The 25,082-nt window shown below is 36.2% G+C and overlaps 1 protein-coding gene across 2 annotated transcripts in view; it reads right to left on the minus strand.

Moving 5' to 3' along the window:
- The window catches only part of SBF2 (SET binding factor 2), a 305,413-nt gene that overhangs the window by 96,622 nt on the left and 183,709 nt on the right, over positions 1-25,082 (minus strand). For both annotated transcript variants that reach the window (XM_084893456.1, XM_084893455.1), the window contains exons 14-16: positions 23,001-23,205; positions 20,096-20,205; positions 18,493-18,642 (exon numbers count right to left, since the gene is read on the minus strand). In XM_084893456.1, the coding sequence (XP_084749582.1) occupies positions 18,493-18,642; positions 20,096-20,205; positions 23,001-23,205 (465 nt within the window). The remainder of the gene's footprint in view (positions 1-18,492; positions 18,643-20,095; positions 20,206-23,000; positions 23,206-25,082) is intronic.

The following is a 25,082-nucleotide window of genomic DNA, read 5'->3' on the forward strand; positions in this document are numbered from 1 at the left end:
AAGAAGAACCCAACAAAGTTAGATCAGGTAAACAGAGAGAAGATAATCAGTTAAGCTGATTTCATTGTAAGTGCTTTAAAACAAAATCATTTGCTGTCAAGGGATTAAGGGAGTCACTTGGGAAAAATAATGAAGGCTTTAAATATTTTTGTAAAAATGACTCATGTGATACTTTAAACAATAATTTTTAAAAATGATTATCTTTAGGATAGTGCTGTAAAAGCCAAACAAGGTAAGATATCATGCAATTTTGTTAGAAGAATTATTTTAGCCAGACTGTTTTGGCTCAATGGATTGAGCATTGTCCAATGGACCGAGGTCCTGGGTGCAATTCTAGTCAGGGCACATGCCCGGGTTTCAGACTCGATCCGCAATAGGGGGTGTGAGATCAATGATTCTTTCTCATCACTGACGTTTCTATCTCTCCCTCCCTCTTCCTTCCTCTCTGAAATAAAAATAAAAATGTATTTAAAATACTCTTCTCTCCCACAAACAAAAATCAGATTCATATCTGGGTTCTAGGAAGATGAGCACAAAGTAAATATCATAACATAAATTTTAATTAAAATAAAATTTTATAATTTCTTCATTTAAATATAATGTAACAAACACTTTCCCCACTATTTGGTATGAAATTTTAGTCCCTATTTTACATGGATTTACAGCTGGTGATAGTAAAACTATCCACTCTTAAGGATGTAAAGGATACAGGAGTGATCATCTCTGTCATATCCCTATATGAAATTCTCCAGTCTGGTGTCTGCAGAAACCAGATAGATCCTGGAGAATGAAAGTATTCCAAAGCAAATTCAAACAAGAAGTAGCTCCAACTGCATTTATATAACAAAGATGTGTTGCCTTTGCAAAAGCAAATGATCATGGCTTCAGGTATATAGTATGCAACCACTGATACGGTGAATACATTCTTCTCTATCCCCTCTTTCCCCATCGAGGAGGAACATCTGAAACAGTCTTCATTAATATGAAATGGGGAATGGTAAACATTTACAATTTTGCCTAAAGTATATGTTAACTAAACTCCTCCCATCCAAGGTACTTTAGACTCCTAATGTAGATAAGAAAAGAGATAGCGTTTTGGCAGAGATAACTAAATCTGGATGCCAGGTGGAGGTAGGGTTTATGTTACACAATGGGAGCAAGGAGGAGTGTGTCTGTCACCTAGGTAAGTCCCTGGGTACATTTTGGCTCTTCCTTGCCAAATTCTGATGGAAAATGAACAAGTGAGTGACTCTGAGCTAAGAAAGACATGTGACCAGGGACCAAGATTCCTCTTCAAGGAAGCCACTGAAAACAACAGGAGAAGGGAATGAGGAAAGGGAGGTAGAAGGAAGGTAACATTTACAACCCCATGATCAGATACAGCAACAGAGGCTACTGTTTTTTCTATTTACCCTTTTCTAAGCTTCCCCCAGCTAGAGAGGCACACTAGAATTCCGCGGGAACTGTTCCTGAATACACAGGAAGAAATGAAGCTGAGTAGCACAAGGGGTAGCCATGGCAATGTCTTATTCAGATTTCTTGAAGAAAAGACTTGTTGCCCCCAGGACTAGGAGTGCTGTCAACAGCCCTTACTGGGGGTGGCAGCCAATGTTCAATGACTGATCAAGATGTGGGTATAAAGACTGAACCATTTCAGCTTAATGTGGGACAACTCCAGCTGGGAAACTCTGTGTGGGCGTAGCTAAGGTTCACAATATTGCTTGGCTTCTCCTTTTGCCCAGTTCAACTTCTTTCCCTTTCCTTCCATAGGTATTGATCCCAACAGTACTAAACAAATATCTCTGTGCTTCACTCCGCCTCAGAATCTATTTCCAATCCGAAACAACTTCCCAATGAAATAGGAGTACACATTTTTGCCTGGGGTTCCGTTTTCTGGGGAATCCAGGCTAGGGAAGATCAGTATGGATAATAAATGTGTTTTAAAGGGAACTAGAATGAACATCGAATGAACGCTTAAAAGGGCAATACCAGTCTAGGTGGGCTAATGATAGCTTTGATTAGGGTATAAGAGGTGGAGGTGAGCGAAGTAGATGGAGTTGAAAGAATTTTACAGGGTAAAAATCAATATAACTTGGTGGTAGGGTTGAGGCAGAAGGATTTCTTAGGTTTGTTTTTTGTTTGTTTGTTTGTTTTGCATAACTAATCAATGATGATGCCATTTGCCAACATTAGAAGCAATGGAAGGGGTCAGAGGAGATGGATATCACGAGATCAGTTTGTAACTATTAAAGGTGAAGCATCTTTGAGACATGAAAATAAAATATCAGGTAACTAGTATAGATGGTAATTCAAGATGTGGGTGTGGAAGAGATCAGCCTTGAGGAGGATATAAGATGTGATAAAAACAACTATGTTTTGAAAAATTAAAGGCTGAGTGGAGAAGAATGAGCTTTCAAAGATGGAGAAGGAATGGCCAGGCGGATGGAGGAAATGTAGGAAATGTTCATCATGGCAGGCAAGGAAAGAGTGCTTCCGAAAGAACCTCTGACTGATAAACTGCTTCCTCTACCTTCAAAGCAAGGAAAAGCTGGTGGACTTAATCATGAAGAGATAACAGTAATAATTTATATAGCTTACATAGTTTCAAAGTAGCTCCTATATTGTATATTTTGTTTGCTTTCCTTTGCAGAACCTACCCCCAAAAGAGTACAATTTAAGTTCCTGTGAGGAAAAAAGAGAATGAATTATAAATCTGCCACATTTAGAAGGACTAACAAATAAATAAGCCTTTTGCATTACAAAGCCTTCATGTGTATAAGTCAGGTTATATAGAAACACAGTTCTTTTTAGCATTTTAAATTGATGTTATTACTATACTGCTTTTATAATATTAGCAAATGATAAAATAATCAAGTATGTAAATAACAAATTATCACAAATAACTAGAGACAATTTTCTTCATGATTCATATTGTAAAATGAATGACAGCATAAAAGCAGAGAAAAACTTAGCTAGCTCTTAGTTGCAAAAAGAATTTTCTGGAATGCCATTGTAAATAGTTAAAACTGGACATTGGCAGAAAAAAATTTAAATTCTAAGACTATAATTATCAGCAATATAATTTATGAAAATCTTTTTTGAAAGTTAAATTACAAAGAACAAAATACAAAAAAGCGAGACTCAACCACATCTAACCATCCTTAAAGATAAACAGGCAAGGAATTATCAACCTTGTGGCTAAATATATTTTTTTCTGAAGCACTGATAAGAAAGACACTCAGTAAAATGTGAAGTGTTGCATAAGGTCAGGGTAATAACATGAAAGCAGTCTTGGGAATCCTAAGAAAACAATGTGCAAGTTCTGAACTTTTCCTTTAAAAAAAAAAAAAAAAATTGAACTGGTATTTAAAAAAAAATTTTATTGCCCTGACCAGGGCGGCTCAGTTGGTTAGTGTTCTCCAGTACACCAAAAGGACACATACATAGGTTGCAGGTTCTACCCACGTTCAGTCAGAGTGCATGTGGGAGGCAACCAATTCATGTTTTGCTCTCTCACATCCATCTCTCTCTCCCTTCCTCTCTTTAAAACAAAATAAAAATAACTTTTTATTGGGATTGCACTGGTTAATAAAATTAAGTAAGTTTCAAGTTGAACTTACTTCCTAATGGCATATAAAACTAGACAATGATCAGAAGATTAACCCACTCTAGATTGGTTTTGGCCTTCTGAAACCCCCAACCCCATTTTCACTGCCAAAAGTCATTACCAAGGACTTCTTACTTGCCAACCAAATGGATAATGTTTAGACATTTAACTTCCATACTATTCTACTATTCGTTATGCTGCTTCTTCTCCCTCTCTTCTTTCCTGTCTCCCCCTTCTTCTCCTTCTCTTCCTCCTCTCTTCTACTTATTCTCCTCTCTCTCTCTTAAAAACTCACAAACTTCTTATAAAATAAAATATAGGTAAACAAAAATGTAATTGTGTGGTGATGGATGATAACTAGATCTACTGTGATGGCCAATTTTCTGAAACAAAAGTGGTTGGCTGGTGAAGAATGAGTTTGGCCCTAACTGGTTTTGCTCAGTGGATAGAGCACTGGCCCAAGGACTGAAGACTCCTGGGTTTGATTCCGGTCAAGGGTATGTACTTCAATTTCAGGTTCCCAGGTCCTGGTTGGGGTGCATGCAGAAGGCAACCAATCAATGTGTCTCTCTCACATTAATGTTTCTCTCTTTTCTCTCTTCCCCTTCCACTCTTTAAAAATCAATGAGAAAATATCCTTGGGTGTTGATTAACCAAAAAGGGGGGAAAAAGAGTGAATTTGGCTGTGGAAACCAGTACCTTTATTTCAGAATGCCAGGGAAATATGAAATGGAGGGAGACCATGTCTTTCTAATCTTGGTGTTCTGTCTAGGGCTTAATCTTCCCACTCACTGTGCACATCGACCCAGTGCCTTCTTTTTCTTCTCCAGTTGGCCTCTCTTCTCTTCTTAATCTATGTGCCTATCACAGTTAACAAAATGTGGTCCCTGGACCAGCAGCATGAGTTTGACCTGAGGACTTGTTCAATATGCAAATTCTCAGGTTCCACTCCATTTCTACTGAATCAAAAATCAGGCATAGGGACCAGCAATCTGTGTTTTCACTAGCTCTCCAGTTACTGCAATGCATGTTAAGCTTGCAGAATCACTAGCCTATAGGGTATCATGATTGTCTTTTCTGATATGACTTTGAACCATTTTGGAAAAAATGACCAAAATTTGACTTGATTTCAGATTCAGATAAATGTGTGAAATATTTTGTTTTATTCAAATTACTCTATATTTGTTTAAAGTAATGCTTAAAGTAACTAGCACTGGATTCTTTAAACCAAAATCTAAGTGTTTAAAAAAATAAGTTTATCTTAAGTTAATATTACTAGAGGCCTGGTGCATGAAATTCATGATGGGGTAAGGGGGTGTCCCTCAGCCCAGCCTGCACCCTCTCCGATCTGGGACCCCGAGAGGGATACCCGAATGCCCTCTCACAATCCAGGACTGCTGGCTTCCAACCACTTGCCTGCCTGATTGCCTGATTGTCCCTAACCACTTCTGTTTGCCAGCCTTATCACCTTCTAACCACTCCCCTACTAGCCTGATCGATACCTAACTGCCTCCCTGCCAGCCCGATTGCCCCTAACTGCCCTCCATTGCTGGCCCGTCCACCCCTAACTGCCCTCCCCTGAAGGCCTGGTCCCTCCCAACTGCCCTCCCCTGCTGGCCATCTTGTGGTGGCCATCTTGTGTCCACATGGGGGCAGCCATCTTTGACCACATGGGGATGGCCTTCTTGATGGTTGGAGTGATGGCCAATTTTGATATTACTCTTTTAGTAGATAGGATATGTCTTTATCCTTTCAACCAAAAAATATGGACCTACAAAATGAAAACTTGTATATGGCCCTTCAATTGCAGTCACTCTATCTTCAAAGGGTTCATCAGCTAGGGAAACAAAGAGGCAGGCCCCACAAAAGCTAATGCAAATCAGTGTGTTTAACATGCCACACCAGAAGTAGGAGGTGTTATAGGAACATATATGAGGAAGTGAGTTCATCATAGCAATCTGAAAAGACTTAATGAATGAGAGGCATTTAAACTGGACTAGAAGCTGAAAAGGCTATTAAGATTCAATTATTTTCTTTCACATCATTTCTCTCTTATATGCTGGTACGTAATGGCTGTACTTTGAAGAAATATTATTATAGTTATAGACTGAACACTATTTTATTGTTTAAACACTACAAGTATACTGGAAAAAGCACAGGACTGAACATCATCAAGATTTACTCTTATCTATACTATGTCACTATTTGGGTCAGTGATCTTGAGCAAATTACTTCATATTTCTGGATCTTAAGTTTCTTCATCTAGGAAAGAGCTTGAACTTAATGATCTCAAATGACCGTTATTTTTACTTCTTATTTATCTAAACCCTTTTAAACTCCATTTATGACTTGAACTGGTTCAATTACTAAAATATTCATCAAGAAAAGGAATACTTTTTTTGTGTGTGTAGCTATCTAGGCAAACAGTCTCTGTAAATACTTTAGCTACAGGATAGATTCCAGAAGCTAGTTGCATGAAGTTTATAGAACAGTGTTAGGCTTGAAATGTGCTCATGACAGACCACATTAGGAAAGCGTGTCTTTAAAATTACTTTACTTCATCTGTAATGAGAAGTGTTTCACGAGGCCATGGCAAGTGGTCTAAACCTTGGCTGACCAACTTTCTGATGCGTTGATAGAAAGGTCATTCCTCAAACTGCAAAACCTGCTCTGAAGCAAATCCTAATTAAAACAATAACAACAAAACACATAAGACCATAATTGCATTCCACAATGGAGAGCTTCAGAAGTTTAAATTAAGTGGAAGAATTTTTGCTTTAGTGAGACAGACTTTAGGGGGAGATTAGACTCTGAAAACATGTCTAGAGTATTTCAGACTAAATATAATTCTTAGTGCACAGGAACACAAGGAAAACTATTTACTATGGTTGTGAAAATTTGAACTTATCAAAAGTTGAGTAACCTTTTTAAAAAAATACCTCACCCAAGGATATGTGGTTTTAAAAAAATTTTTCTTTATTGAAAATATTACAGATGTCCCCTTTGTTCTCCCTATTGGCCCCCTCTTTCCTACTATCGCTCCCTCTCCCTCACCAGAATATATGAGAGAGAAACATTGATCAATTAATTCCCATAATCGAACCCACAATCTTTTGGTGTATGGACGATGCTCCAACCAACTGATCTTATTCTTTAAAGAATTAAGTTATATGAAAAGGGGCATTATTTTTTTAATTCTAAAACAGGATGTAGATCTTCTCCATTGTCTAGTCTGGCTCCTCCTGGTACATGGAGACTATGCTGTGAACTACAGAAAAAGGAATTTAGCAGAAGCCTTTGGAATGTACCATCTTACTGGCCAAGTATCTGTATCTAATTGACTTTCCTCACCCTTTTAAAAGGGCATCTCTAATTCATGGCCCCAAGTGGGTGCCTAAACTTCAGTCAAATGTTGCATCAAGATCCAAGCTAAGATTTCACTAAAGGCTGAAAGAGTTATAGACCAGAAGTTTTAGTTACTTGGATTGAATTGAATGCTAGCACCATTATTAAAAAGTGATATTTGCTAAATCTCTGGTAGGTCTTTGTTGGTCTCAACTGTTGTTGTTGTTTTTTTCTAACCAGTCTTCTATTACTAGGGTCAAAGGAAAATGAAGACAGGTAAAGTGAAGAAGACCAACTTCAATGGGGTTTGAGCATGTAATTCTAGAACAATAACATCTAACAGAAATATTATGTGACCCATAAGTATAATTAAAATTTTTGAGTAGTGTGATTAAAAAACATAGGAATAATTATGTGATAACACATTTTTCTAAATAAATACATTTGAAATATAATCATTTCAACTTGTAATCAATATAAAAATAATTAATGAGATATTTATAGTCTTTTTTTTTTCTGACTAAGTCTTCAAATTCCAATATGTATTGCACACTTATAGCCCATCTATTTGGACTAGGTACATTTCATGTACTTGGTATATAGTTCCACATGTCACCTTAATGCTGCTGCATTAGTGTGTAATACCCTTAATATCTAAGTTTTATAGACCCAAAGTTATGGGAACTATGATTTTCCCTCTTCATTTATTTTTCTCCTTTCACAACAGCTCTTCCTTTGGCTTTTAATTTCTATTTTGGAATATAACTTAGAATATTTATGGTAGGAGATATCAAGCTAGAGACTAAATGTCTTATGGGACAACTAAGAAATGTCAATTTCTGCACGCAAAGAAATAAGGAGGATTGGATTTAGGTAATAAAGTGCTTTTCATAAAATTAGTCATAGATAAAAGAGAGGAGAGATCAGTCTGAACTTCAAAGGATAATAAAGCCAGGCAGATTCAAGGCTAAGATGTGGATCTTTTCCGTTTGACCTTGTTATTAAACTGAGTTCTCTGTTGTAAACTCTATAATCTTGAGTTGTATTTATAAAAAAGTGTTTCATCTTCTTTGTTTTTTCCTCTTTTCACAGTGAGACTTGTTCATTTCTGTGCTGAATAAATAGAAAAGCATTGATTTTCCTATAACAGACACTTGTCAATTTCTGACATTGGTGAACTTTTACACGTAGGCTTGAGAATTAGAAAAGTTTTGCCTTTTTACTTTTTTACAACAAACTACCACTGCAAAGATCTTACATGGGGTTGAGGGAATAGGGAGGGGTGACTCAAAATGTCACGATGCTGTAACTATTGAGATTCATGTACTAGAATACATGTTCCTTTCCAATGGACAAATTATATTTACCAATACAGATCATATACTAGACCACAAAATAAATTTAAAAGGACTCAAATAATATAAATTGTCTTTTCTGACCACAATATAATCAAATTAGCATGATATCACAAAGAAACTCCTGAAAGATTCACATACATGTTTACTATATAATCTAATTCTAAATAATCTGAGGCTTCAAGAAGAAATTAAAAGAGGATGAGACAGAATTTGAAATAAATGAAAATGATGATATATATATTATAAAAATCTGTTAGCTACTGCTAAGGTAGTACGTACTCGAAAAAGAACAGTCTCAAATCAATCACCTCAGTTTCTACCTTAAAAAAATGGAAAAAGAGTCAATTATACATGAAGAAGAAGAAAGAAAATATTAGATCAGGATTCAATAATAGAACACAAAGGCAATTAAGAAATCTATGAAAACAATAATTGATTTATTGAGAAATTCTATAAAATAGACAAATCTCTAGATAGACTAACCAGAGGAAAAAAGAGTAGACAACATATGATTGCTATGAAAAATGACATTACTACAGATGCTATAGCTATTAAAAGAATAAGGAAATATTAGAATATTTTTGCTTATAAATGAACAACTTTGATAACACAAATTCCTTCCAAGCACAATATGCCAAAACTCTTTAAAAAAAAAAAAAGTAACCTGAATAAAACTACATCTATGAAATAATTAAACTTATTGTTAAAACCTTCCCATACGAAAAACCCAGGGATGTATAGCTTAATTGGTGAATTCTACCAAATATTGAAGGAAGAAATAATTGCAATTCCAGACAAACTCTACCAGAAAATTAAATAGAAGATACACTTGCCAACTCATTTTATGAGGCTAGCAATACCCTGCTTCCAAACCACAGAAAAACATTGAAAGAAAACTATGGATTAATTTCCTCATAAACATAGACAGAAAAATTCTAAACATAGTTAATGCATCATGACCAAGTAGAATGGAAAGCTGGTTTTACATTAGAAAAATCACCTAATTCATCGTGTTTAAAAAAAAAATAGAACATATGACCACCTTAACAGACACAGAAAAAAGCATTTTGCATTACCCAATATCTACTCTTGCATTTAATTTATGTGTTAATTTGGGGAAAATTACTATCTTATTACATTAAATTTCCCATCCAATAACTGGCCCATTTCCCCATTTTTGCTTTATGCTTTTCAATAGGCATTCTTAACCAAAACTCTTACCACTCTAGGTATCAAAAGATATTTCCAGAAACATACAGTATCTATGAACAACCTAGGTTCTGGCAAATATATAAATATTGTAAACATTGGCAAAGACAGGTAAAACTATCTTTTGGAGGGTGGGGGACTGGTACTATTTATTGTATGCTTAGAAACCCAAGACACTTTAATAGAAAACTAAAGCTTCTAACAGTATTTGGTAAAATGGAAAAGATATGCAATATACAAAGTCAATAGCTTTGAGTTATTTTAGGAAAAAGTAACTAGAATTGGAAGTGGGAAAAGTTTTCCATTCATAATAGCAATGCAAACTATAAAGTACTAGGAAATACATTTAACAAAGCAAAACACTTAAGAAAAGTTTAGAGGCTTATTGAACTTAGTTGGTGGTAATTCGTTTCAGTATTAGATTGTGCACTGGTATAATCTTCAGTGGTTGCAGTGATTTAGTCAAGTACTATGCTTACAGCAAGCACAGTACACAGGAATTGTAGGTGTTTTGAGCAGCTGTGCAATACTGTACAGGAGCACACAACCCATTAGTAAACAATTGCAGTTACTTAAAAAATGAAATCAAGTATTACTTTTCTTCAATTTAGGTGATTTTTTTTTTTAAAACGGTTAGTCAGGTGTAAGGACATAAATACACATTACGTTGGCTCTACCTACTTAGTAAGCGAAGCTGTTTGGTATTTATTTTGGTCCAGGGAGCACCAAGAAATAATTGCTGAGAACTAAAGACTCCGAACTCAGACTTTAAGAACTTCTCAAACTTTTAGCTTCAGAAGTTTAAAATAAGAAAAGAAAAAAAGACTAGGCAAAAGTAAATAATAAAATAGAGCAGAAATCAAACAGTAAAAGATTCAAAGGCAGAGGGTTTTAGAGTAATAAAACTGGCAAAACTGATTTTTTAAAAATCTTCTTAAAAAAGAACATATCAACAATAGACAAATGCCTAAGAAAAAATTACCAAATTCATGGAAAATCTGAATAGTCTATAATCAGATATTTGAAATATGCTGCAAGGAAACACTAAGTTCAGATGGCTTCACTAGTGAGTTCTTCTAAGGATCACACTAGTTCATCCAACATGCATTTTTCAGAGAAGAGATGCAGAGAACACGTCCTACTTCATTTCCTGACACTAAGTATAACCCTGCTCCCATACCAGTCAAGAACAATATGAGAAATTATACGCTTAATCTCAATCATGGAAACAATCAAGGGAAAAATTCCTAACACATCAAGTTCAACAACTTACGGAAACAACTGATAGTTGCAGAAAAAGCACTTCACAAAATTCAACACCTTTCAATATTAAAACTTCAACACTTTTTTGTATTACTTTCAGCTGTACCACATAGCAGATAGACATTCATATAGGTTACAAAGTGTTCCCTCCGATAATTCAAGTGTCCACGTGGTAGTTATTACAATTTTGTTAACTATATTCCCTATGCTTTGCTTTACACACCATGCCTATTTTGTAACTATCAATTATAGAAAGAGGACTTTTTAACCTGATATAGAATATCTATAAAAAATATTTTAGCAAATATAAAGTTCAAATATTAAACTTTAAAAGAAAGGCATTATCATTTTTATTAAATGTTATATTACAAATTCTTGACAGACAATAAATAAAGTTTGGAAAATAAAAAGCATGACTATTACTGGATGATATGACTTTCAACATAAAAAGAATATGTAGATAAATCATTAGAATAAAGGAAGTTTGCAGCATTAATAAATTTACTATCTTTCTATATGTCAGAAAAAAGCAATGAGACATATATTGGCTCTCTTTTATAAGAATAACATTTATAGTAACAATAGTAACAACAAAAAATAGGGTAGCCAGAAATAGACCTAAGAAAAGATATATATGACCTGCATAGAGAAAATCATATTGTTACAAAAGACATTAAAGGCTTATATACATTAAGAAATACACCATATTTACAGATAGGAAGATCTGCAAAAATGTCACTTTCCCCTAAATTAGTCTGTGGAGTCAACATAATTTTATTCATAACCCAACAGAGTTGCTAATGGAATTCAAAAAGGTGATTCTAAAGTTCTATAGAAAAGCAAATATTTCCTAGGAGACTGGTCTTGCAGGTATTAAGATTTATTATAAAACTTTAAGACTATGTGATGCTTTTGTGAAAACAGGCAGAGAGATTAACAGAACAGAAATCCTGACAGACCCACATATTTACAGAAATGTGATATATGAAAAGGGGGCCACAGCAAAATTGGAGAAAGGTTATGACATTAAATAAATTGTTCTGGCAGGCAATTGGTTATACATTTAGAAAAAAATTAACTGGGTCTCTAACTCATACAATCCACACAAATCAATTTCAAATAGGTCAAGGACTTAAATATAAAAGGCAAAATTATTAAACTTTTAAAGAGAATATGAGAAATCTTTTGGACCTCATGGTAAAGAAGACATAAAAAAAAAAAAAAAAAGTACAAACCAACCCTAACCGGTGTGGCTCATTGGATAGAGCGTCAGCCTGCGGACTGAAGGGTCTCGGATTTGATTCCGGTCAAGGGCATGTACCTTGGTTGCGGGCACATCCCCAGTAGGGGGTGTGCAGGAGGCAGCTGATCGATGATTCTTTCTCATTGATGCTTCCAACTCTCTCTCCCTCTCCCTTCCTCTCTGTAAAAAATCAATAAAAAATATATTAAAAAAAAAAAAGTACAAACCATACAGAAAATGACCAATGAAATTGATTGACTACATTAAAATTATAAACTTACATTTATCAAAAGATCATAAAGACAAGGAAAAGACAACCACAACCTAGTAAGAAATGCCTGAAATATACAAGATTTGGTGTTCAGGACATATTAAGAACTTTATAAATCAATGAGAAAAAACAAATGCAAAAAAAGGCAAAAGTAACAAATAGTATTTCCTTACATAGAAAAGATGCAAAGCCAATAAACAAGAAAAAGTGTTCCATTTTATTAGTTTTAAGGGAATTGGAAATTTTATATGATATACCCTTTTACAGTCACTAAACTGGCAGATTTCAAAAATTAAGACTTTTTAATAGCAAAAGTTGGCAAGGATGTGAATAAGAACTCTCACACATTGCTGTTAAGACTGAATTTGTAAAGCTATTTTAGAACATTTGTCATAATCTAGTAAACTGAAGTTTCACAAACTCTATGACTGAAGGATGACAAAATAAAAACAATGTGTCATGGTGAAGCTTATTGCCGGTAAGCTTCATTATAGCTTGACCTAGTTGAGCTATTCTGTTGAGAAACTCCTAATTTAGGATCTTTAGTAAAATCTTTTGCTTTTTGGCTGGCCGCATTTCCCCGAGAATTGCTTTCCGATGTCTTCCTTGAGGTCAGGCTTCCAGAGTTCCGGGAGCTGAAGGGAATGTGGACTGGTATTCTCAATATTTGGCATTCACTTACCCCCCCTTGCTTGTAACAAAACAGAATTTCACTCAGCCAGACCTAGTGTCTCCCAGGCTAGTGATGTCCTCTCTAAGAATAAATACACAAACAAACCTCTAATCTTCTGGGTAAAGGAGAGGCTCCTGGCAGTTTACACAGAACCAGAAAAGGATCGGGGAGGGGAATGCAACTGTTAGGAAACTTCCATCCAAACCTCTTTTTAATGTTTTGGCCCCCCATAACCTCCTGCTTTCAGAGATAACTTGTCCCTAATTACTGAGCCTTTTGCAGTTCTGCAAATTGGGTTGCTTCAAGGGTTTTACAACTGTCTGTTAGGAAAAAAGTTTCTTGGGTCTGCTGAGTCACTCATCCACAAGCTTTCTAGTTTCCAAAATGTTGTTCTTGTCTCCTGTTTTGCCTGTGGGTTTATGTATTTTTAAAAATCCTTTACTTTAGTTTTAGTAGAGTTTTGGGTGGTAGCTTGGATTAAATATACATATTCAATCTTTTCACTTTAACCAGAAGTGACTTTATTTACTTCTCTCATCTCCCACCACCTTTCTACAATACACACAATAGAAATATTTTCCAATTTTCAAAAATACAGGCCTTCCACATACTTCTTTTTTTCTACTGGAAATGTCCTCTGTCTGGAATACTCTCCCTCCCAATCCTGACTGGCAAATGCCTTCTGTGATCATCTCATTCTAAGTCCAACAACCTTACAATAGCATTCATAGTACTTTTTCACACATCTCTCTGAGCGCACCTCTCACTATATTATGAAGACTGGTTTACCTGTGAATTTCTCCTTCTAGACTCCTTAAGAACCAGAATAATACCTTAATCATATCAGTGTGTCCAGTACTTAGTACCTAGTACAGAGACTAGAACCTGGTAAAAATAAGTTGATGTTTGGGGGAAGAATAAAGAGAAAATATATGCCCTCATTAATACAGATGCATTCAATATAATTTTGATGTGTAGTCTGTACTGGGCTGCTGTAACAAAATGCCACTGGATGTTTTATAAACAATAGAAATTCACTTCTCACAGTTCTAGAGATTGGCAGTCCAAGACCAGGGTGCCAGCATGGTTGGGTGAAGGCCCTCTTTGGGGCTGTAGCCTTCTCACTGTACCCTTACTTACCAATGCCATGGTTGAAAGGGCTAGGGAGTTCAGCTGGCTCTCTTTCATAAGAGCATTGACTTCATTCGGAGGATTTGCCTTTAGGACGTAATCACCTCCCCACAGCCCCATCTCCTAATATCATCACCTTGGGGGTCAGGTACCGAATTTATGAATCTGGAAGGGCATATTCAGACCACAGCACCAAAAAAGCTCAAATCTGCTACCTCATACTTACAAACTGGCCATCAGCAGTACTTAATGTCCTTAAAAACGTCTAGATTAAGTCAATCTGATGTGAAAAGTTTGGGATTCCAGAAGAGATGTCTTTTTTCTCATACTTTAAAACCTCTCTCTGGCTTCCTATATTACTCAGACTCCTTAGCCTAAGAAGCTCAATGTAAGAATTTATGTAGCGACAATGAGTTGTGGGAATGGCTGGTGAGGGAACTGTCAACTGTGACAAAGCCTGAGGCTTGGCTTTGGAGCCTCTCTTCTTTAAGAAGGCAGTTCCTGGTTACTTTAGAGCAGTGGTTCTCAACCTTTCTAATGCCGCGATCCTTTAATACAGTTCCTCAGGTTGTAGTGACCTCCAACCATAAAATTATTTTTGTTGCTACTTCATAACTGTAATTTTGCTACTGTTAATGAATCATAATGTAAATACCTGTTTCCATCTACTTGTCTCAATTGCTCCATCATGTGTAATTGCTTCAGGCGTGTATTCCCATTCACTATATAACTTTTTCATGGTGTCAAGTCTGATGTTTCACCTAATCCTTGAGTTTTTTGTAATTAAGTAATTTATTTCTTTATTTACTTATTTTATGCTCAAAATTTCAAACATAAATCAAACTTGAAAGAAGTTTACATGGAATACCTCCTCTATATTTACTATTTAGATTGTGTCCCTGAAATTTTACTATGCTTTGTTTATCATTTATCTGTCCATCTATTTATCCACTAATCCATCTTAATTTGAGTGCTTTTAAAAGTAAATTGCAAACATCAATTATACTTGCCCCTAAGTGTATGTATATTATTAGAGTTCATTATTTGTTTATAGGTTTTACTTTTGCTGCACAATTACGTACACTTCATTATATAAACCTTAAGTGTATATTCTCTGAGTTTTGACAAATGTCATAATATTTATAAGATTAATCCAAATGGTTGCATGTATCATTAGTTTGTTTATATTTATTGCCTAATAGCATTACACTGTCTAAATATCTACATGATAGTTAAAAATAATCTATTCTCTGATTGATGGCCTTCTGGGCTGTTTCCAGTTTTAGGTTATTATGAATAAAACTCCTATACATATTTTTGTATCAATATTTTTTAAGATGTTTTAATTTCTTTTTTAGAAGACCCAGGAGTGAAGGTGTTAGCTCACAGGATGGTCTATGCTTAGTTTTATAAGAATTTCTTACAGTTTTCTCTGAAGTGATTGTACCAGTTTACATTCCCAGTTATTTTATCACCAAGCCAAAACTTGTCAGTCTTTCTAATTTTAAGGTCCACTTATATGCTGATTTTATTTTCAATAGAAAAACACCAGTATTGTTTTCAATCTGTGATTGGGAGTCCACAGATGCAGAGAACTTACTGTATGCAGAGGGGGTCCCTGGGGTAGGGAAAGGATTGGTTTTCTAACTCCTGCATTGTTCAAGGGTCAACTGTAGCATCTCATAATGGTTTTATTCTTATATATATATATATATATATATATATATATATATATATATATATATCTTGATTTCAGAGAGGAAGGGAGAGGGAGAAAGAAAAATCAATGATGAGAGAGAATCATTGATCAGCTGCCTCCTGTATGCCCCTCACTGGGCATGTGTCCTTGACTGGAACTGAACCTGAGACCCTTCAGTCCACAGGCTCTATCCACTGAGCCAAACCAGCTTGGGCTCATAATGGTTTTAATTTGCATTTCTCATATTTTTATTGATTATCACATATCTGATTTGTGAAGGGTCTGTTCAAATTGTCCATTTAAAAAATTGGTTTGTTTGGCTTCTTCAATTGTAAGCTCTCTGTATAAACATAACACCAGTTTTTTGCCACATATATATTTTAGAAATATTTTTTCCCAGTCTTACGTATTAATTTTCTTAATAGTGTCTTCAGATAAGCATAAGTTTAAATTTTGATGAAGTATAATGATCAATTTTTTCTTTTTTGATTAACATTTTTTGTATCCTAAGGAATTGTTGCCCATTCCCAAGTCATGAAACTATTCTATGTTTTCTCCTAAAAGTTTCCTGATTTTACTTATTTATTTACTTACATTTATTGGAGTGACATTGGTCAACATGAACATATAGGTTTCAGGTTTGGGATTCTATGTTACAAGAGCTGTATATTGAGGTGGTTCCTAATATGGTGATAAGAGAAGATTTGACTTTGGGTGGTAGACACATGGTTTTATTTTTTATATTTAAGTCTATGTTCTATTTCAAATGAATTTTTATGTTTGATGTGAGGTAGAAATTGAGATTCACTTTTTTTCTATATGGATAGTCAGTTATTTCAGCACTGTTTGTGGGGAAAAAAAAACTTCTTTCCCTATTGGACTGCTTTGGTGTCTTTGTCAAAAATCCCCCAAATGTGGGTCCATTTCTGGGTGCTCTTTCCCACTGACCTATATGTTGATGCTATGACAGTATACCATCTTGAATTCTGCAGGTTTGTAAACCAGTCCTTTAAGAATTTATCTTGGCATTGAAAGAACCTGATAAACATAATAGCCCCTTGCAGTACTCATGTTCCATTTCTTTTTCCCTTGAGGATAGGAAAGACAAAATAACTTTAAGATCACGAAAAGCAAAAATTACTAAAGTTTTTGAATCACTACCTAAAATTAGTTTATTTAAAGTTTCTTTTTAAAACAACAACACAGATGTTTGGCCTCTCTGCCTTGAAACTCTATGTTTTTGTAAAAAAATGTTCAGAATGTCATGTTAAATCCCCACAAGTAACGTTGTGGCAACAGGAACACAAATACTGATAAATCCCAAATTGGTAATAAATAAGCCATTGAAAAAAAATACCACATGTGAGCCTATTTATAACTCAGAAGAGCCTCTCTATAATGTTAAACAACCCTGTGCACTGGGATGAAGATGGGATCTAGTTTTACGTATTTATGAAATACTGATATAGTAAGTGCCCATCAGTCTAGATATATTTGAGGGAAGCAAAAAAAAAAAATCGATATCTTATTTCTTTTACAATAGATGGATAAGTATTCAAAGAAAAATATTTATAGCCCAAGGTAAATAGCTATTCTAAAGTGGGTTACTAACTACTAGTATATGCTAAAATTAAGTTTAGTGAAGGCCTAAAATTTAGTTCTTCAGTTAGTAAACAGCACAGAAAGTACTAATGGGAGAAAGGAACCTGGGGATGTGCCCTGACAGGGAATCAAACCATGACCTCCAGCTTCATAGGTCGATGCTCAACCACTGAGCCACGCTGGATTAGCTTCAATTGGGATTTTGATGGGAACTGCAGTGACTCTTCTTTTGAGAAAAACTGATTGTTATAATTTTATAATTCTGAATCTTCAAGTCTATGAACATGATGTATGTTTCCATTTATTTAGGCCTTCTTTCATCCATTAATTAATATACTTAATTTTATTATTATGACCTACAATTATCACTTTCCAGAATTTAACGTGCATTTTGTTTAGATTCTCTTTAGTCCCACAGCTAGTCTTTAAAATATTAATATTTAATTACACTTTTTCTGCTTGTGGAAAAAGTTTGAGAAGGTTTTGTATCACTTGCAAAACATATGATGCCAATGTAACAGACTATCTAACAAGCAAGTCAGAATGGGGAAATCGGATTATTTGCTCCTGCTAATTATGTCTTCATGATTTTGTGGGAAGTTTATCTCAGTAAATTCATACACATCTTTTGAAACCAACTAGAAATATATTTTTGTGCTTCACACACACAAAGTGCTTAATACTTAACTGAGTAATTCATTTATCATTTGGATAATCAACTATTCATTGCCCTCTGCTCTAATGATATAATTGAAAATTGTCTAAAAAGGGCTGGAATGAATATACACATTAAGTAAAATATAACCAAATATTTTCAAGATAGGTGTTTGGTTTCAGAAAGCTTGCAAATAAAACCAATAAGATAACCTAGTATTTTTTTTTCCCAAAAGAAAACAAAGAATAAAATACTCTCAATATTTATGCCAAGTAATAAATGAGTGTTTCTGTCAGAATTGGGATAGATATTAGCTCTTCATCCTATAAGCTGTAGGAGGCTTTAAAGACCTTGCTCTATCAGCAATTACTGAATTTCCGGGAAAAGGAAAAGTATTCACAGATAAGAAAAATAATCTGAAAAGACTAAAAGTTACCTGCAGAGTACAATTCATCATCCTTATTATATAGTCAAACTGCTGATGGTCTAGTATTGCCCGGTTTTGCTGGACGTGCAAACCCAGCTCATCAGTGAGACACCGTCTTGCTGCCTTTCCTTTAAGGGCTCTCAATGCCGCGGGAAGGGTCTGAGGACAACAGAGGCAGACGTGAACAACAGGTACCACTGGAAAAATTAACTCATAATTTCACTGAAAGTTCAAGTGCATCCTGTAAGACATTTAACAGTTATCAGTAAAATTAAACTCCTGGAAAAAAGTAGCTTTGCTACTGAGGACAATTATAAAATAGAGGAATTTTTAGTTATTTTTATGAATAGGAAGCAAGCATGAAAATAAGCAAATTAATTTATGTATAATCTAAAAAAAAACATTAACAACACTTAAAACAACTCATCAAAACTCTAGTCACCAAATAATTGTTGCTTCAGATCACAAGTCAAAGCCACACTTAGATACCTTCTTTCATTTACTGTCCATGTATCCACAGCAAGAATAGAAATAAAAATTAAAATTACAAGAAATACAGGTGATTTGCTACTTTTAAACAGGGCAGCTATTTAGTCACTAGTTTTAGTTTATGACTGCAAAATTCTACAATCTCTTCTCACTTCAATATCATAATTCAAAAAAAAGGAAAAAGGACTCAAAGCAACACATATATATCTTTAGGTTTATTCATTAAAAATCATTCAATTCACTATTCATTAGAATGCCTTTTCCAGTTTACCACTTAAAGCCTAGAAAATATGCTTTACATAAAATAAGAAAAGCTTTACTTAACTTTGAAAACCTAAAAACCAGAACAAAAGAGCAAATAAGAAGAAGCCGAAGAGTAGGAGGGTATGGCATTTTTAGAGGCAGGTATAAGAAACAGGATGGGACAGCTGGAAGAACAAAAGAAAATCTGTAACACTTCAACCATAGGAAAAAGGGGAAACTGAACAACATCAAAACAGAAAGAGGCTTGGGGTCATTTGTTGTAAGGGTCAAAACCTTACATGCTTTACTAGCTCTTTGTAACAGATGTTCAGTAATTTCAGTATGACGAAATTACTAAGAAAAGTTTACATTATGTTTAGCATGTTTTATTAAAGAAGGCAAGAAAATCTGCTTTAACGAGGCACATTTAAGTTGAATACCACTTATCTACTGGATTCTTTGCCAGAAATATAATTATATTTAAAATGTTAATCATGTATGGCGTCAGATGGATAATAGACTTATCAGGGTGATCACTTTGTAAATTACAGAAATGCCTAATCACTATGTTTTACACCTGAAATTAATGTAATGTTGTATGTGAACTGTAACTGAAAAATTAAAATGTTAAATTCCTAGGTAATATGCCAAAATAGGATTTAGTGAACAATGTTAAAAGTTTGAGGGAAATGATGACTATCAATATTTGTCTGGTAGCCATGGAATTAGGCTTGGCTAAGAGTTTACATTCTAGACACTATTCATCAAAACACTTGATATAGAAAAAGGATGAAATTAGAGAGATAAGTTAGCAATTTAAACATGTAAATCTGAAAGGGAAATAATGAATTCTTATGTCACAAAGATAGCATTTTATTACCTTTTCAGTCTCCAATGTTTTATTTTCAAATATGAATGAGATGCAGTTTCTAACAACTTCCAATCTCTGTGCACTGTTGAAAACTGTTTTCACCTTATCCATTATCGAAACTAGAAAAGGAATATAAAGAAAACAAGTAAATTAAACTCCTCTGGCAATTACAAAAGCAAGGGGAATAGTACTGGTTTGAGTTTATATGGCTGTAACTGTTTTCATGATTGACACTTAAGAATTATTTGTTTCCTTTCTTACGTGGCATTGAAGGTATTCCATTTCATTATTTTTATTGTATTTTCACGTTTTAAAGTGTCAAGCTCGTCAATGGCTTACTAAGGATAATTTCACAGGATAGATTCCAATGATACACTTAACTTATGCAAATCAATTAATATTTCATAGTAAAAATCACATTAAGCTAAAGTAAACATCTATTTTAACTTTAATTGTAAACAAACTGATATGTGCTTGGGATACAAGAGCATGACAAAAGTAGCTACTGTAAGAGAATTACTAATGAAAAAAAAGAAGTTGATATTTCTATGATTACCAAAGAAAAATCACATGCCCCCCAAAATTATATTCTCAGAATGGGAAAGAATATTTGCAAATCATGTGTCTGATAAAGGACTTGTATACAGAATATACAGAGAACACTTAACTCGGCAATAAAAAGACAAATAGCCCAATTTAAAAATGGGTCAAGGATCTCAACAGACATTTCTCCAGAGAAGATATAGTAATGGCCAATAAGCAAATGAAAAGATGCTCTGCACCATTAGTGAATGTGGAGAAACTGGAACACCCATACATTGCTGGTGGGAATGTTAACTGGGACAGCTGCTTTGGAAAACAATCTGGCACAACATTGGACATAGATTTATATGAAGCAATTCCACACCAAGGTATATACCTAGGAGAACTGAAGAGATATGTCCACACAAAAACTTGCACAAGAATGCTCACAGTAGCATTACTAATAGTAACAAAAGGAGAAACAACCCAAATATCCATTAACTGATGAATGAATAACAAAATGTGACATACAGATGGTCCTCGACTTAGGAAAATGGTTCAAGTTATGATTTTCCACTTGATGATGGTGCAAAAGCAGTGAGCATTCAGTAGAAACTGTACTTCAAATTCTGAATTTTTACCTTTCCCAAGCTTGCTATGTGTGGTAGGATACTCTCTCCTAATTCTGGGTAGCGGCAATGAGCCACAGTGATCATGAGGGTAAACAACTAATACTCTACAGTGCACTCTGTTGTCAGTGGTTTTGGATGCTGTGTTCTAAGCATGTTTAAGGTAGGCTAGGCTAACATGATGGTCAATAGGTTAGGGGTACTAAGTGGCCAAAGATGGCTGTCTCCATGTGGACACAAAATGGCCGCCACAAGATGGCCAGCAGGGGAGAGCAGTTGTGGGGGACCCAGGCTTGCAGGAAAGGGCAGTTGGGGGGGGGTGGGGGGAGGGAACCAGGCCTGCATGGGAGGACAGATGGGGGGAATCAGGCCTACAGGGTAGGGCAGTTGGGAACGACCAGGCCTACAGGGGAGGGCAGTTGGTGGGAATGTTAACTGGGACAGCTGCTTTGGAAAACAATCTGGCAGTTTTTCACAACATTGGACATAGATTGGTTGTCAGGGGAGGACAGTTGGGGGGAAACAGGCCTGCAGGGGAGAGCAGCTGGGGACAACCAAGCTGGCAAGGGAGAGCAATTGTGGGTGACCGGGTCAGCAGGGGAGGGCAGTGGGGACCAGGCCTTCGGGGGAGGACAGCTGGGGGTGGGGGGGAGGAATCAGGCCTGTAGGGGAGAGCAGTTGGAGACGACAAGGTCTGCAGGGGAGGGTAGTTAGGGGCAACCAGGCCTGCAGGGGAGAGAAATTGGGGGGGACGAGGCCTGCAGGGGGCAGTTGGAGGAGACCAGGCCAGCAGGGGAGGGCAGTTAGGGGCAACCAGGCTGGCAAGGGAGGGCAGTTGTGGGTGACTGAGTCGGCAGAGAGGGCAGTTGGGGGACAACCAGGACTGCAGGGGAGGACAGTTAGGGGCAACTAGGCTGGCAAAGGAAGACAGGGGTGACTGGGCCTGCAGGGAAGGACAGTTAGGGGCTACCAGGCAGGCAGGGTAGGGCAGTTAGGTGTGACCAAGTTGGCAGGAGAGGGTAGTTAGGGGCAATCAGGCAGACAGGGGAGCAGTTAGGCTTCGATCAGACTGGCAGGGGAATGATTAGGGGGTGATCAGGCAGGCAGGCAGGCTAGTGGTTGGAAGCCAGCAGTCCTGGATTGTGAGAGGGACTGCCCATTTAGGCCCGAACACTCGAGGTGTCCCAGATTAGAGAGTGTGCAGGCTGGGCTGAGGGACACACACACACACACACACACACACACACACCCCTGTGCATGAATTTCATGCATCGGACCTTTAGTATTATGATAAATGAAAAAAGCCAGTCACAAAAAAAGATCACATATTATATAACTCCATTTATATAAAATATCCAGAATAGGCAAATCTATAAAGACAGGAAGTAGATTAATGCCTAAAGCTAGGGAAAGAGTGATTTTTAGGGGAAAATTATACCCTACTAATGGACATGGGTATATTTATTTGAGATAATGAAAATGTTCTGAAATTAGAGAAAATGGTTGTACGACTGTGAATATACTAAAAGCCACTAAACTATACACTTCAAATGGGTGAATTTTAAGTATGTGGATTGTATCTCGATATAGCTCTTTTAAAAAAGGATTCTATAGTAGTGGCAGTGAATGGCTACCCTTTGTGACAGGCAGTGAATAGGACAGTACTTCTGAGTGTTGGTAATACTCTGATTCTGGTTACTTGAATTTTTGTGTCTCCTGTCTCAATAAGAAGTTTACTTTTAAACACACGAACAAATACATACCAACAGGTGGGCCTGCTGGCACAACACATTTCTTGTCCACTCGTGAGGCAGGAGGTGCATTCTGGTTCTTAGCAAGATTCTCCTGTATCAATTCCTGTACCCGGGCTTCATTAATCTTTGGGAAAGGAAGAATATGAACTCGCAAGTGGGATCCTTCTGTGGGTCGTGGAACTTTCTGAAATGCCATATGAGGGTTTGGGTTCTCCTGCAATATCAAACACAGTAAGATTATGCAGAAGTTAAGATTGTCAGGAAGGGAATGGAAGCTGAGAGGGAACAAGCTGCAGTCAGATGAGTGTGAGTACCTGTACACTCAGATACATGCCGTAGAACAGAGCCCCAGAGTCTTACTTCAGCAGCATCAGAAACAGCTGACCCTCCTTCTTCCACTTCCATGAACATGTTTTCACTTGATTTCTAGGTCTTCTTGCTACGTCTTTATTTTTTATCTCCCTAATCTCTTAACTATGTGAATATCCCAGGGCTCAGACCTTGGGCTTCTCTTCTATTTATATTTACTTCCTTGGTGATAATTTCCAGCTTCATGTCTTTAAACCACAAAACACCAAGAACTCACACGATTTTATCTCCACCTGAGCTTTCTCTTGAACTCCATGCCCATATATTCAATATAAGTATTTCCATCTGGATTTAAATATCATCTTATATGTCCAAAGTGGAGATTTAATCTCCACCTTTCCAAATCTGTTTTCTGCAGTCTTCACCTCTTGTGTATATGGCATGTTTATTCCAATTACTCAGGTGAAAAGCTGAGTCACCTTTAATGCCTTTTTTCCAACACTCAGTTATCCATTCCTCTGCAAACCTCTGCACGCTGCCTTTGGAGCATGATTAAATCTGACCACTTTTCAACACCGGGGTCAAGCCATATCTCTCCTCTACTACAAAACACGTCTCCTCAGTGATCTCCCTGCTCCCACCATTGGTCCCTCGCTCCTCCATTCTTAGCACCACAGACAGAATGAACCAAAGTTAAATCACCACCAACCACCCTATTCATTCAAACAGCTCTTTATCTCAGAGTAAAACCCAAAGTTTTCACAATAATTTGCAAGGCCCCACAAGATAGGACTTTTCTATGAGGCCCTGTCCTACTGCTGTCTCTTCCTTCATTCTGCCTGACATTCAGGCCTTCTTGCTCCTGACCCAGGCCTTCGCATTTAACTCTCACCTCTTTAGAATCCCTGCTCCCACACCAATTTACTGAGCCTTCTCTCCCTTTCTGCATTTCTTTCCTCAAATGCCACCTTTCTTGGTCACCCTATGTAACTTTACCTCCCCAACACATACCCTATCCCCTTGTTATATTTTCTTTCTTAGCACCTATCAACATTCTCACATACTCTAAGTCTTATTAAACTTGACTGTCTATCCTTCTCTCAGTAACACGAAGCTCCACGTGGGTAGACTTCTCAGTCAATTAAAAAAAAATGTTTTTATCCTCTCCATCTATTATAGAAATTGCCAGGCATGTAGCAGGCACCCTAGGCTACTTCCTACTGTATCCTAACAAATGGAATACTATGTTGAGCACATATTAGGATTGTCATAATTAAACTAAATGTGTTATGGATTTTTATTCAGTCACCTAGTTAAGTAGAATTATATTTCAAATACTACAGGCAGAGTGAAATCCACCCTCTTTATCAAGTTCTCTAGGGAAGGCTACTCTTCAACCATTTAAGACAAATTCTAGTATTTATTATCCTGTGTAACCAGAAAATTCTTCCTCCCCCAAAAGAACCTATGTTATTCATGTTGTGGATTAAGCTCATCACTACTCTATGCATTTTCTGAACAGTTAAAGTGGCCACTGTCATCGTGTATTAGAGTTGCTCCCCACAATTTTTTTCATTTTATTTTATTTTATTTTATTTATTTTGTTTTGTTTTGTTATTTGGCCCAGACCCAGGAAAAAAGAAAGGTTGGGCTACAGCAGATGATGTAGTGAGCACAGCTCAGCAATACAAAGGAAATAATAGTCTTTTAAAGTGTACAAAGCTTCGGTTCTCGTTTTTTGCTCTGCTCACTATGAAATACCGGATAAGTAACTCTGCCTCA

Source organism: Pipistrellus hanaki (assembly GCF_964339955.1).
Source record: "Pipistrellus hanaki genome assembly, chromosome: 9".
Taxonomy (NCBI): domain Eukaryota; kingdom Metazoa; phylum Chordata; class Mammalia; order Chiroptera; family Vespertilionidae; genus Pipistrellus; species Pipistrellus hanaki.